Here is a 14,371-nt window from a genome sequence, read left to right as displayed (position 1 = left end):
CTTGATTTCCTACTCCAAAGCAAATGCCAATTTTTCAGTTTTCCCCCCTCATAATATATGTTAATTTTGAAATCTTGCTATAGAAATCAAATCGAGAAAGTCTGATTTAGAGGTAAAAAAGGTCCTTTGGAAAGTAGTAAAAAAATTGTTCAAGAAAAAATTTAGAGAAAATTAAGTATGCTGCTATAAAATATGGGTTGAAGACCAGAAAAAAAGTCAGTAGCATGTGCTAATAGAAAAGGCAAAACAAAATATGACACAAAGATAAAACCCAAACTAAATGGTCTCCTTTGTTTGGATTAGACATTTCCTCAATATCAGCATGTTCCGACAAAACATTTCAATTTTGCCAAAATTGCGTTTCCTGGCAGAAATGGACAGTAAGAAGGTTTTGACTAGCACAAGCACACGTGTGCCAAGTGATTCCTTTTGTGTGTTGTGGTTTTCATCCACTGTGGAGTGAACTTTTACTGAGCCTCATTCATTCATCTGCCCCACCATAAAAATGCACGGCTATTTTAAGCACGTCGTAAAGTGAACCGTGTCGCTTGGCCAGGCTGCCCAGTTGTGGGAGTGTGGGACAGGAATCCCTCTCTGCACCCACCCCACACCCTGCCTTGCCACCCCCCGGGATGGATCAGCCCCACGAGCCCAAGGGGAGCAAGGACAAAGTGCCTCCTTCTGGAGATGCCTGCAACTTCAGCTCACCCGGGATGGCTCATAGAGAGACATATCTGCACTTCTCTTTCTCCCCGCTTTAAAAGAGCTTTCTTTACATAGGGAAAGCGGCTATCTGTGTTCTGAGCACTGAGCCAATAAAGCCATCACAGAAAGGATCTGTTGCCAGAGTCCAGAAAGGGTTAAGGCAGCAGTTGGAGAGGTTTGGGGTGACGTGTGCTTCTGGACGCCTGAGAAGTCTCTTGAAGGTAGTTCCCCTCTGGTGAGGATGGGAGCGTGCTGAGGTCTGAAATCCGAGATCCCTCGCAGTCTGGAGCTGGTGAGGTCCCAGTAAAAGCTGTTTGCCTGCTTTCCCTTCCCGAGCAGTCACACCGCTGCACTGGCCTGGGCAGCATGGAGCCAGCACCCTGGACACTTGTAGGACTCACTCTTCTCCAGCTCCTGCTCATCTCCTGCTTGCCAAGAGGTACTGTAAGAGAGCGTGTGTGTTCCCGGCATGGTCGAGTGAGCCCCCTTCCTTCAGTGTGGTCAGAGGGGTTTGATCTCATGCACTGTCATGGAAAGCAGAGAGATCCGCAGGGACAGCAATAATAGAAAGAAAGGGCTCTGCTTTATGTACTTTTTTTCTTGTCAGCATGGAATGTGTGTGTGTGTGTGTGTGTGTGTGTAGGTTTACCCAGGAATGATTTTCAGGCAAACTTAATAGCCTTAAAGAGAAACAACTGGCTGAATCTGTTTGCCAATGGCCATTAAGAAAAAGGTATGCAATCACTTTGCTTATTACTCCTTTTATTTTCTCAACACTCAGTGCTACGGAAATGATGATAAAAAGGGGCATTTAAGTCTCTGAATTGTAAAGCGTAATTTGTTTAGTTTGGCAAGACAGAGATTTTCCTCTCCAGCCTCAACACCACGAATGAAGGCAAGGGAGAAAAAAGTGAAGGAAAAAAAGAAAACAAAACCCACACATTGTTTCCAATCTGGGATTTAGCTCTTCCAATATTATTCTCTCGAAGGGGAAGCCTTGTTAAAGTAGAACGATCTTTTTTGTGCTCAAGCCCCATCCCAGTTTCTGCTGAGCCAGCAAGTATTATCTTGATAAGGTTGAGCAAAAAGCATTTACTGTTGAGTGCAAATTTGCTGTAGTTATGGCCACGAACCTGGGCTGTTTACACCTGGAGGTGTCCAGACCTGCTTGCAGCAGCCAGCTGTCAGCATCGTGGTGCTTTCTTGGGAGCTGCAGCCCTAAGGACTGGGAGGTGAGGTGCCCTCAAGTCACCCACTCTTGAAGCTGCTGCATATTTCAGCACTGCTGACTCCTCTTACCAGGGGAGCTGTCAGATCTGCAGGCACTCAGATCTCAATGGCTGTGAAGAACTGGTGTCAAGGATGGTGCTTCAGAGGCCCCCTGAGCAGGGGCTGCAGCAGAGAGTCTGCCTCTGCAGTACCCTTCCCTGCCAAGCCCTCAGGACACAGGGAACGGGTGATGACCAGGGTCATCTGCCCACCAGGCTGGCCAGCAGCACCTGCAGCCATCCTGGGAGGCTGGCCTCCTGCCAAAGCTCCCCCGGGTCACAAGCACAGAGAGCTTCTCCCCTCCCCTGTGCCAATGCACTGACTTGTCCCTGCAGTGGCCTGTCCCTCAGACACCTGCCCCCTTGCACACTGGCAAGCAAGGTGGCTCCATGGCATGTGCCATGTGCTGGAGTGGCACAGAACTAGCCCTGCCAGTGGCAGAGCATCCCTGGGTGCAGGCTGTGGCTCTCGGGCAGCTGGGTGGGCATAAACCCCTCCTGCTGCAGGGGCAGCATGTCTCTCTCTGACCTGCAGAGTAATCCAGCACTGATCCCTTTGGCAGCAGTGACAAGGGGAGGCAGGAGGAAGGACAGCAATGGCCAGTGGGACACAAGGGCTGTGGGGCTGTGAGCTTTGGAGGGAGGCTGCTAGTTCCCCCAACACCCACTCCTCACACACCAGGAGCAGTGTGGAAGAGCCTGTGGAACACGTGGCTGTCAGCTGCCCCCCTTGCCCCCTGCCCTTCCTTGCCATGCCTCCCCTGCCCTGCTGCTGGTGGCAGAGCAGCTGCTGGCACTTGCTTGGCACACAGCAGGCAGCATGAGGGGGCCAGGAGCCCCCTCCAGCCACAGCAGGAGGGGCTCTCAGAGACAGGGGAGCAACTCAGAAGTGCAGTGGCCTTAACATGTCAGGGCAGGTTGGAAAATAGCGTTTTGTCTCCTCCCCACAGATGTATCCAATTTTTATCCATATTTATCACACCCAGTTGCACAGGGCCTGCCTCGAGAGCTGGGGGCAGGAGTCAGGGCGGTCTGGGAATTTACTTTTTGGAATAAACTTGGAGTGCAAGTGACTCATGTTTCCTTAAAAATATATGTGTGTTTTTGTGTGTTTCTGCCTATCTAAACCCTTCCCAACCTCTCTTCCCCTCCCCCTCCAGCCTCTGTCTAGAGAAGTGAAGGCCAGATGCACTCAGACACATCCAGATGCATTCAATCTTAGCAAATGGGTTACTTCAGTTCACATGTTTAGGTTCCTAGCATGGACAAAGGGGAAGAGACTTGCTTTTTATTTTGGAAAAAATGCTGGGGTTACTCGCTTTTGACCCTGAGGTCTCTTCAAGTAGCTCCCAGGAGTCCCTGCAAGCCTGCCAATGCCCAGGATTTTTCTCTCCACCAGCCCTGAAGGACCCCTGACCACCACAGGAGGATGCAGTTGCCAGCAGCAGGACCTCCCTTGGGCATGTGGATGCCCCTCTCCCTCCTGCAAGAACAGGGACATGGTGGGGGGCAAACTCGAAGGAAGGCCACAGGGCAGGGAGGCAAGCCATCAGCAGGGACAGAGGCCTGGCAGGCTGAGAGCATCTTCAGTCCTTGGTCAGGGCTGGACTACACTCTCCACAGGAGCTGTAAGGACTAAAATTTGAGGAGGGCTGCTGAAGTCTGTGTGGACTGTTTCTATCTGGGCAACATTTAACTGCAAGTTCAGTCATCAACATGTTGCAGAACTCATACCATTACAAGAGGCAAGTCCTCAAGACAGGTCCAGCACCACTCCTCTATGTTTAGGACAAGAGCACATTCTCATGTTATGTGGTCATGAATTAATTTCAATACTGCAGCTGCTTCTTCTCCACAGATTTCCAAACATTCTCTCCTATTGCAGAAGTCTAACATCATCAATGCTGTCACTTACTCAAAAATTCTACATTCATTACCTGTTCCTGTTCCTTGTCTTGCAGCACAGAGAAGACAAATTCTCTTCCTGATCACACTAGTATAATTTTTCTGCCCAGAATAAGATCCTCTGTCCCAGAGAGAATTGAAGTCTGAAGGGTGATGTGGCAACCTCTGAAGAGTCTTAACCTGGCTATTTCTTCCTGTCACAGCTTTTCGCAAATAAGCCAAAAGGCCACAGTTCCAATAATAAGATCACAAATGCCAGGTGATAAATACTGAGAAGAAACTAAAGGAGAAGGGTATTCTAAAAAGACAGTCAAATTAGTGTGCATTTATTAAGTGGGCAGATTCCACTTAGTATTGTAGATTTCCTCCTGTGTTCCTCCACTGGCTTTGATTTTTTCTAAAATAGAGATCCTTTGTTTTTGCCTCTCCCCACTTGCCACTGTGTGAAAGCACACACTACAGGCAGAAAAGGTTGCTATCTGACTCTGTAGGAGCAGCAGTCTAATTATTCAGCAATGATCTGTGACCATAAAGTAAGCACAGTGAGTAAAGCTAAAACAGGGATGTATTTCAGCTCCTCTTTTAATTAGCCCAGCTGCTGAAAGAGTAATAGGGACATAATTTCTAAAGAGAAGCAAGTGGTTTTAGAGACAGCATTATCCCTTTCATCCTCTTAGCACATCAAAGAGACAAACAGACATAATTTGCACAGTAGTTTATTGGAGGCAAAAAGGTTAACAATAAAGACCTGCACTTTCCTTTATTATTAAGGGTTTGGGGTACATCATTTTCCAAGAGCCCCAGTAAAAGTCTCTTAAAGGGAACATCCCTCTTCCCTTCCAAGGTGTCTTCCTCTTGGCCTCACTGAAATCAAATGGAGAATTTTACTATTCATCACAATGGAGCCACAGTTTCAGCCAGTGCTGCACTCAGAGCATTTCCTGTTGTCAATGTCCACACACCTGAGGCTGTGGGATGAGGCCCAGCTTGCATATCTGTGCAATGGCAGTAGAGCCAAGTAAGAAAGGAGCAGAAAAATGAGATGGAACTAAAGGGTAAGCTGCTACTAGGTTTCATCTCTGTTGAAGCTGTCTTTTCTTTAATGAGAAGTTAAAGAATCCTTTCAGAATTATTACAGAGCTAAACATTCCCTACTAACAGCCTTAGGAAATTGCTCCTTCAAATTCAACTGCTTGTTCCTTTCTTCAAGACAGTAGCTGTTGAGCAGCATGTTGAAAAACAAAGATGAAATCAAACACAAAGGGGCATGTTCTCATCTGTGGAACACAAACTGGTTAAATAATCCCTTCAAAAAGTCATCCTCTATGGACTCAGAGTCGAGAGATGTATCTATCTGTTTGTATCTGGTCTTACTTACACTGCACTGTTACTGCAAATGGCACTTTTCAAAGCGATTTGAAATAATATTTCTTCGAGCTTAAATAGTGTTTGCCAATGTACTGATGGATAAACTGAGGCATGGAAGGATAATTTTCGCAGGATAACAGAATGGACTTGCAGCATAGGAAGTTCCCTCCAAGGACAGATATGGCAAACTGGTTTTTGCTCAATCAGTTGTCTGATCCCTCCACATAGCAGCTACTGTTAGCACAAATACAGGGATGGGAATGGGAAGTCAGGGAGAGGGGGGAGAAAAATGTCCCATCTCAGCAGCAGCAAGGGCTTATATCAGCTTAAAGTGACTGTACTCTAAAAAAATCTTCATTCTTTTAAAGAAGTGGAAGACTCAAGAAATAATTGGTATAATTGGACTTGCTTCAATTCACTTTACTTCTCAGCTACACAGTTTTCCCAGCTCTCGGATCTTTGGAGCAGAAATCCCTTTCCATCTAGCGAGGTATCTATGATATACAAATGCACCATGGCAAAAGACCAGTCAGCTGAAGCTGACATTTCACCATGATGAAGTGGCCTGACCCACCCCTGAGGCAACAATGTTGTTGTGCTTGTGAATCTCTTCCTGAATCACCAAAGCTTTGAGCCTGATCTCAGCCCTGGGCATGAAGGGAGGCAGCAGCATCACTGAGGTGAATTGTTGTTGGACTGACACTGCCAACAAGGAGAACACTGTCTGGAGCATTGCCTCCAACTGGTGTCCCACAAAATCCATCAATGACAGCCTCTAGGATCTGACATGCTGTAGGGATTAGGAGGTCTTGCTAGGTGCAGATGTAGGCAGCAAGCATGACTGCACTGCCATCTGAGCCTGAAAATGTTGATCTCACACCTCAGAATCCTGCTCAGGCTGGACCCAAAGCATCAGGTGAAGTGTTGTGTTGGGCTGTGCCAGGCTTCTGAGCCAAGCAGGTCTTCCCTCCAGCACATGCCCTGGACATTTGTGTGCTTTCCCAACACAGGCATTTCTTGCATGGTTTCCATGGTCTTGAGCTGTTTCCATGTGAGCTGTTTATGCCTGGATTTAATGGGCTTTCCTTCCATCATTAAAATCTCATAAATTAATCCACTGTTTATTTGCCTGTCCAGAGTCTTGTTTGTTCGTTGCAGTTAAATATTTTGCATGGGTTGTCAAGCAGCTTCTTCCGGCTTGTCCCAAAATCAAAGACACAGTCACTGCCTGCAAGCCAGACTGCCTGCTTTGGAAGATTATCAAAGCAAAGCTCACAAAACACCCCACAATTATCTCTGCCACAGCTGGCCGAGGCCTTGCTTTCAGCATTTTACTCAGTCAATAAATCTTCCCCCAGTTTTCTCTGCCTCATTCTCTTCTGTTTTGTGGTAATAATGGCCAAGTGTGTGGGGGGGAGCTGCCAGTGGCTGCCCATCCCCAAACACACAAGGGGGAGCAGGGTTATGCCTCTGCCTCCCTGGAGCACAGGCTGAGCTCAGCCACACAAACAAACATTGCTTACACACATAAGTGACTCTCTGCATATCCCTCTTAAACCTCTGAGGCAAAGGTTTTATTTGCCTTTTTTTCAGTAGCCCAGAGGAAAAATAAAAGAGATCCTGCTATTATTAAAGGGATGCATAAACTCTTCAATCATATTTATTTAAAGAATAGCTTCTATGGAACCTCAAAATAATAGATTCCATGATTTCTGTGAAGAAAATCCTAGAAAGGCCACTTAAAAAAATCTCACATCCACATATTTCCTTGTCAAGGCTATATAAATTGCCCAAACTGCAGAAAATGAGAACCTGAAAGGGAATTAAATCATCAGTGAGTCAAAAGATAGTTTTCTAGACATTTTCGTTGTCTAAGCTGAGACAAAAGAAGTGAGCAAAAAGCATTTCTAGGTGGCAGCAAGTATATTTCTACAATTTTTTAAGAGCCAAGATCAGCTGCTCCCTTCTTAACACTAAACATTACCTCAAGGTCAACTTATTCTACAAATACACACATTTGATCCACCAAGAATAAGTGTGGCCTCTGCTTTTTGGCTCTGTTGTGTACACAAGCTCAACATATGAAAATAAATGTTCATATGCACACATTCACACTCTCTACCTACATGCAAATACATCTGTAATATTTTAGGGAAGAATAGAGTAATTTAGGTTGAAAGGGACCTCTGGATGTCACATGGTCCAGCCCATCTCTCGGCGCTAACTTGAAAGTTGTGTAGCTCACAGCCTTACCTTGCCAGGATGTGAGCTCCTGCAAGGATGGAGACATTCCTTTGTCACCCCAATGTAAGTTTGCCTGTGAGTACTTGCATCATTTTACAGACAAAAAATTCTCTTGAATAGTATATCCACTTTATTAATAGGCTTTAGCAAGCTTGAGATAAATCAGATTTCTATCTTGAGTCAGGAAAATAATGAGAATTTGAATGAGAATTTGAAGGATTGAGAGCTTTACAAAAGCTCTGAGTGGTGGGTAGTTATTTATTAGTCAGACTTTAAAGAGTGCTGCTTCAGGAAGGAGTGAGACCCCCACCCCATACACCAGAGACACAGCTATTGTCTGCCTTGTATGGTGAGATGTATCAAACTGAGTGTCAGTTCACGGAGATAATTAGATGTGTGTAATTAATTTTCTCTGGAATCTGAATCAGATACAATTCATAGATAAAAGGCTTAATTAAAAGGGAATAATAGCCATAGGTTAAGAAGCCCCAGCCTGGCCAGGATGATTGACTGCCATTCTGGAAATTAGAAGGCATGAGTTCAATTCCCCACTCTACCATTGTTTTTCCCTGGGACCTTGAGCAAAGTCACTTCACCTCCCTTGTGCTTCATTTTCCCATCTGGAAAGAGAACTTTGTAAAGATCTACAGGCAAAGGGGTCTATAACTGCTGAACAATAAGATTATTTCAATGCAAGATTCCACTGCTGGAATAAAAAACATACAGAATCTTATTGGATGGAAGGAACAGTTTTTCTTTTTGTAACGATTATAGGGGCAGAGAGGGGGGATGGAAAGGTTTCAGCACAAACAGCAGCCTCTTTCCTAAACTTAGAGCAGCAGTGGACTCTCCCTGGTTGGTACACCAGGCACAAGGGAAAGGCTCAGCTCTGAGGAGCACAAAGGGCTGCATTTAATTTCCCAGCCAAAGCGGGAAAAAAAAGGAAAAGAAGAAGAAACAGTTTGGTGGTCCTTTTTTATGGAGTCAGTAAAAATCATTAGAGGAGAAGATAAGCTTCCAGCAACCAGGCTTCATGAGGTCATGGAGAGTCAAGTGAGACAGAGCAGCAAGGCTCGGTGGTAGGGAGCTCCAGCAGGCACAGTAATTAGGTTATCAGTGACAATGAAACAAAAAACCAGTCGTGTGAGAAGGCAGACAGGTACAGGCATGGATGGGAGTGTTTCACCTTAGAGATATATGGCTTGTTTCATGACAAGGCAACCCTGTTACTCAGAGTTTAATACTCAAGGAAAAAGGTTGTTACCTAACCACAATTAAAAAAGAAAAAAGGAAAAAAAAAAAAAAAGAAAGAAGAGGAGGATAGAAGGGGAAAAAAGAGCTAGTCTCATTAAGTTTCCTTCATGTCTCATCTTTCTAGTCTGCTCTCTCTTTTTACTATCAAACTCCATGAAAGCAGTCATCAGGGCTGTCAGCTGCTTAGAAGGCATGCTGACAGCTCTGTGCACTCCTTGGATCTCTCTTTGTAGAATTTAGACAGCACACTGGTGGAGAAAGACAGGATCTGCACTTACTGTGGCAGTCCTGAGTCACAGTCTGAAGTTGTTTCTTAAAAGGGTACTTCCAGCATAGCTTAGATATCATATGAGGTTATGCTAAATAATAGAAAGATGTTACCATATTAGAAATGCCAGGCAAAATGAACCTTTAAAATAACAAAAAAAAATCTTGTTTCCTTTGGCAGTGAAGTAAAATGTAACAACATGTGCTTCTGGGTGAAAATAGGGAGTAAAACCAGATAAAATCCATCTTTAAAAATGGCCTTTCCTGGTGGGCCCCCTAGTTTTCAAGAATAGCAAATTCACAAGCAGAAATACAACCAAAACATGCTATCATAGTTTAAATAATCTGTGCTATAGATGATGCTTTAAATCAGTCCTGCAATCTGAAGAAACTTTCTCATATGATATCATCCTCTGTGTTTTTTTAAAGCTATTTTTCTCACCACAGAAGTGGGCAGGCCTTGCAGAGAAAGTGAACATATTCCTTCCCTCTGGTCTGTTTGCTTCCTCTGGCTGGCACTGTGAAACTCCTGTGTGTTCCTTAGACATGCAAACCATGCTGACATTTCAGGTGCATGTTGCCGCGTAGTTTGGGTGTTTCTGGGCTGAAGACCTTGGCCAGCCTCATGGCATCCATGATCTGATAAACCACTGGACAACAGATCCTGCCCGTCTTCATCAGATAATGGATTGTTTCTGTGTGTCCTCCTCTCTGTTCCCTGCAGAGTACACAGTGATCAATGAAAACTGCCCAGGAGCTGAGTGGAATATCATGTGTCGGGAGTGCTGTGAATACGACCAAATCGAGTGCATCTGTCCAGGACAGAAAGAAAGAGTGGGCTACACCATTCCCTGCTGCAGGAATGAGGATAATGAGTGTGACTCCTGCTTAATCCACCCAGGTATGTTTGTGGCCATGCTGTGCTCACACCAAATCTTTGGCCAAGGCATCATGGCAGATGCTGGGCAGGGCAGTGGTGAACAAGCACATCTCACTGAGGCATGGGATTGTCCTGCATTTCCTTCATCTGCCAGCTGACAGCAGCAAGACACTTGGCAGGGTTCCCTCAAAGCAGGTAGCATCACTTGCCAAAAAACCCAACACTTTCTACTTGCTGTGTTGTCAGGATGTCTTGGGCAGGCTTGGAAGCTGCCAAAGGGTGACACGATAGCTGGCTTCACACCAGGAGTGTTTTGGTGGTACTCTTGGTTGATTTGCATCCCCAAAACAAAAAAGGAGAGATAACTTGGAAGTCCGACAAGCAAGGTGGAAAAAGAAAAGTGAAATGTGATAGGAGGAGAGAGCAGGAGGAGCTAGGACCAGTTTAGAAGTCATCAGAATCATTTAGGCTGGGCCCAAGTTGCATCAGCACACACATTCAGATACTGAGAGAGGCGTTTACACTTGGAGCAATGAGATTTAGAGGTTTGGGCAAGTCAGACCAGGAGTTTGGTTCCAAATCTCAGAGTCTGAGCTGCCTAGGGCGTAGAGGTTGGGTATGGTTCCCAGCGGGAGAGCTGTCAGCACCTCTGCAATTAATAACGTCATTGGCGTTTTCTGTGGAAAAGACAGACACTGCTCCTCTCCCAACAGGACAATCCACCTTGGCTTTCATCTAACACAGTGGCTCTCTTTTTAGGCTGCACCATCTTTGAGAACTGCAAGTCCTGTCGCAATGGTTCCTGGGGAGGGACACTCGACGACTTCTACATCAAGGGAATCTACTGTGCAGAGTGCAGAGCTGGCTGGTATGGAGGGGACTGCATGAGTAAGTGTCCTGCACAGGCAGGGAGGGATGGCAGGGACAGGGAGTGGTGGGACAGAGCCAGGGCTCTGCTGTGCCTTTCCAGCTATTCCTGCACAGCGACTCTTGCAAAGGCCACGAGCAGGAGAAGGCAAACACAACCAGGCAGTAAGCAGATCTACAATTAGGAAAAAAACTTCTCTCCTAGTGCTTGTTTGAGAGGAATTGGACTGGGCCTCACGTCATGGTGGGTTAGAACCCTACTAAATGTCTGTTTGGGTTTGGTTTATTTTAAAACTTTAACTACTATGACTCCGGAAATCTTCTGTAATCTGGATTTCTTGGACTCACGTCATCATAGCCCCTGAGCATAAGCATAAACATTTACAAGGGCAACAGCTTTATCAAAAAGAGCTTACCCTCTGTCCTCCTTCAAGCCCTGCCAGCCCCAAGGATATCCCAGGGTTTCCTTCCTCTGCCACACATCTTCAACACACTTCAAGGTGCCTCTAGAAAACACTGTCTTGTAACTTCTGATTATGTCACAACAATGAATGTTTCAGGCCCCAGCAGCAATATCTAAAGGTTTTGTTCCTGACAGTGTACAAAAGCTCCGACTTTTTAGTTCGCTAAATTGTTAATCCCAATTCTGTCTTTCAATAATGAATTCCATCAACTAACTGTGTAATGTTTAAGACTGGTATTTCCTTCACCAATTTCCCACCAGGGAAGGTGAAGCTCTCTTTCAATTTTTATTGACTGTCTCTTTGTTCATATTTCACTGGAAGGGATAAAAGCAGAGTCTGCTTTCCCTACTCTGTTCTGTCTATTGGGCTATATACCTTAGGCTTGTGTGCTCTTAGTCATTGATTTTAAAGCAACAATTTAACTTGCTTTCACAACATTGCCCATGACCATTCAGGAGGTGAAAGCATATAAAATAAAATCATTGCTTCAAATAGCAGAATGTGGGGAATCAACATGCTTCAGCAACAGACCTATCTCAGCTTTGAGGCTTTGGAAGTTGATCAACTGAGTCCCCTGCTGTTTACGGTGTGATATCTGAGAACACTTTAGTCCCATTTTCTCTAGGTGCACGCTAGAGCTTCTCTGGAATTTTCTTTAAAAGAAGAGCCAAGAAATAGTCATTAGCTCATCTAATTTTTCCTCCATCTGCCTGAATATATTGGTTGCCCACAGTATATCTCAGTTTATTCTTCCCACTTGTATTGAAGCAAACACACCTTCACACAGAGGTCTATTTGGATATTTCTGCAGTACTGAAATTTTTGACAGCTTTGTCTTATAACGTTTTTCTTACTACTTGCTCTTTTAAGGGACCCAGTGTGACACTGAGGCTGTGTTCTCTTTCATGTAGTTCTGTGGTGGGGTGAGGTGGGGTAGGAAGGTCAGACAGTGCTGTTGTCTCTTCCACTCTTACATGGGGACACAGAGGATAGTTGTGACGCCAGCACATCCTGAGCTCCCCTTTTGTGGCTATCTCAATTTTGGCCTTGATGGTAGGCTCAGGCATGGAGAAAAGCGCGTGTCTGGAAAGCAGCCCATAACCATGATGGGTGCCGGATGCCGGACTGCGCCTCTCGGCGATGTGGCTTTGGGTCTGGAGGGCGGCCAGCAGTAGCCTTGGAATGCCCGCAGGCACAGGCTGCTGGAGCCGTGGATGTGCTAGCACACCTCAGCTGGGAGAGCACAGGAGGAGCCATCTCTCTTTGGTACCTGCATACGGCATCACAGCTCAAACTTTGCAGCCAGCCCTCGGTGCCTCTCCAGCGGCAGAGGGCCAAGAAATCCCAGAATTACAAAGAAGCGCCAGCACGGTAATAGCGGGATGTAAAAAATCTGCCTCCTCCGTCCTACACTGCCAACGCCAGCGCTGCCGGGCACGGCGTGGCCCGTGCGGGCGGGGGGCGGGCGGCAGCTCCCGCCGGGCTCTGTCTCCCTCTCGCGGGGCCGCCGGGCGTTGCCACCGTGCGCGCCTGCAGGGCCGGGCCGGGCCGGGCCGGCGGGGAGGGCGAGCGCCGCTCCAGCCGCAACCCTGCCCTGCCGTGCTGAGGCAGCGCCCCGGGCCCGGCGCGCCCGGCCCGGCGGGCACTGCAGCCCCGGCCGCCACGGGCCCCGCAGGCACCGGCAGCGGCCCGCACGGGCGGTAGGGGGCGGCCGGGGGCCCGCGGAGGCCGCGCCGTGAGGCCCCGGTCATCCCGCGGGATGGGCGCCGGGAGGGGAGCGCGGGGCATGCGGGGGAGCTGCGGGCAGGATCAGTGCCTGTACGCGGCGGGGGGAGCGGTGGGGCACGGTCTGGATACCTACGGGGGAACAGTGAGGCCCAGCCCGCCGCAGCGCTCCAGGGGCTGAGAGCATTGGCCAGCGCAGGGTGAGCCCCCGGGAAGAGATCTGTGGGAACTGCCAGCAAAAGTAGCGAGGATACAGGGCCATGGCAAGGAAGAAGTACCACGGGATGGCCCATGGGTCTGTCCGGTTTGTAGTATCTGCTGGCATAGCTGGAAACATGGGTATGGCTGAAAACCCCCCAAAGGATACCAGATCATTTGGTAAAAACATAAATTACATAGGGTAGGCCAATGAAGTACTATTAGGAAATAAGCACACTGACTAGATTTAATTGGGTGCTAGGATATTTCCTAATGGGACTTCTCTTGGATTGAATCATCATGACCCAAGAGGCACATCAGGCTCTGAAACCGGAAGAAAACCAACCCTGCAGAACTCTTTCCTCTGTACCCTGAACTCCAACAGTTTTTGCCAGCCCCAAGTTGTAATGTCACTTCAAGGCACATGCTCCATCAAAGCAGGGGAGAAAATGGTGTTTTCTAACAGCTGTTCTCAGCTCTGCTGTCCAAATGTGGACCCAGTGCCAGACAAGAGTACTTGTAGTTTTTGAAACTTTCTGAACATTACTGTTTCACATAATACTGGTGACCAGCAACCAACAGGAAGCAACAAGTTGTGACAAGTGACAGCTGCCTTCCCATATCAGCCTGTTTCTGAATAGCAGAAACCTTTCTACTGTCTTTCTCCTCTTTTCAGTCATCCTGACTTTGAAGGAGCCTCACATCTGAGATGCAGCACTCAAACAGATGATAATGTGTTCTTACCAAAGGTCGTCTCAGGACCTCTCCCTCCATAGACCCATGGGTCTCTGTGGGCTACAACTCAGAGGTCTCCTGAATTTTTTTATTCTCTGCTAGTAACAAGCCTTGGAGGAAATCTTACTGTGGCCCTGAAAGCTGTCTTTTTTTCAGGAACAGGAACGGAACAAGGATGTTGATACTCTGCCAAAGTGGTTTATTTTTTTGTAAATGAGGCAGAATTTGCCAGCATTTGTGTTTATGATGTAAATTATTTTTGAGGGCTTTCCAGGTCTCCTGCAGATTTAGAATAGGAAGAGAAAAGACTCCTTTTGATCAACATATGATTGAACTGTTGGTCTGGGGAGTCAGCCTAACTTCTGCTAGAAGCGCTGGAGATTAACGAGCACAGATTTGATGTGATCGCAAAGGTGCTTCGTGCAGAGAAGGGTGGGAGCAAACCTGAGAACGTTCTTTTGGAGAGGGTCACTGAATGGCTCCTCTTTAGT

The 14,371-nt window shown here is 46.8% G+C and overlaps 1 protein-coding gene across 3 annotated transcripts in view; it reads left to right on the top strand.

Annotated features, from left to right (window-relative positions):
• The first annotated feature begins 1,023 nt into the window (after positions 1-1,023).
• The window catches only part of PAMR1 (peptidase domain containing associated with muscle regeneration 1), a 55,843-nt gene continuing 42,495 nt past the window's right edge, over positions 1,024-14,371 (top strand). For all 3 annotated transcript variants that reach the window (XM_054635454.2, XM_054635453.2, XM_054635452.2), the window contains exons 1-3: positions 1,024-1,144; positions 9,736-9,912; positions 10,651-10,779. In XM_054635454.2, the coding sequence (XP_054491429.1) occupies positions 1,072-1,144; positions 9,736-9,912; positions 10,651-10,779 (379 nt within the window). In that variant the 5' untranslated portion in view covers positions 1,024-1,071. The remainder of the gene's footprint in view (positions 1,145-9,735; positions 9,913-10,650; positions 10,780-14,371) is intronic.

This window comes from Agelaius phoeniceus, chromosome 6 (genome assembly GCF_051311805.1).
Source record: "Agelaius phoeniceus isolate bAgePho1 chromosome 6, bAgePho1.hap1, whole genome shotgun sequence".
NCBI lineage: Eukaryota > Metazoa > Chordata > Aves > Passeriformes > Icteridae > Agelaius > Agelaius phoeniceus.
The sequence above is the reverse complement of the archived record's forward strand: the minus strand, read 5'-3'. Positions and strand labels throughout refer to the sequence as shown.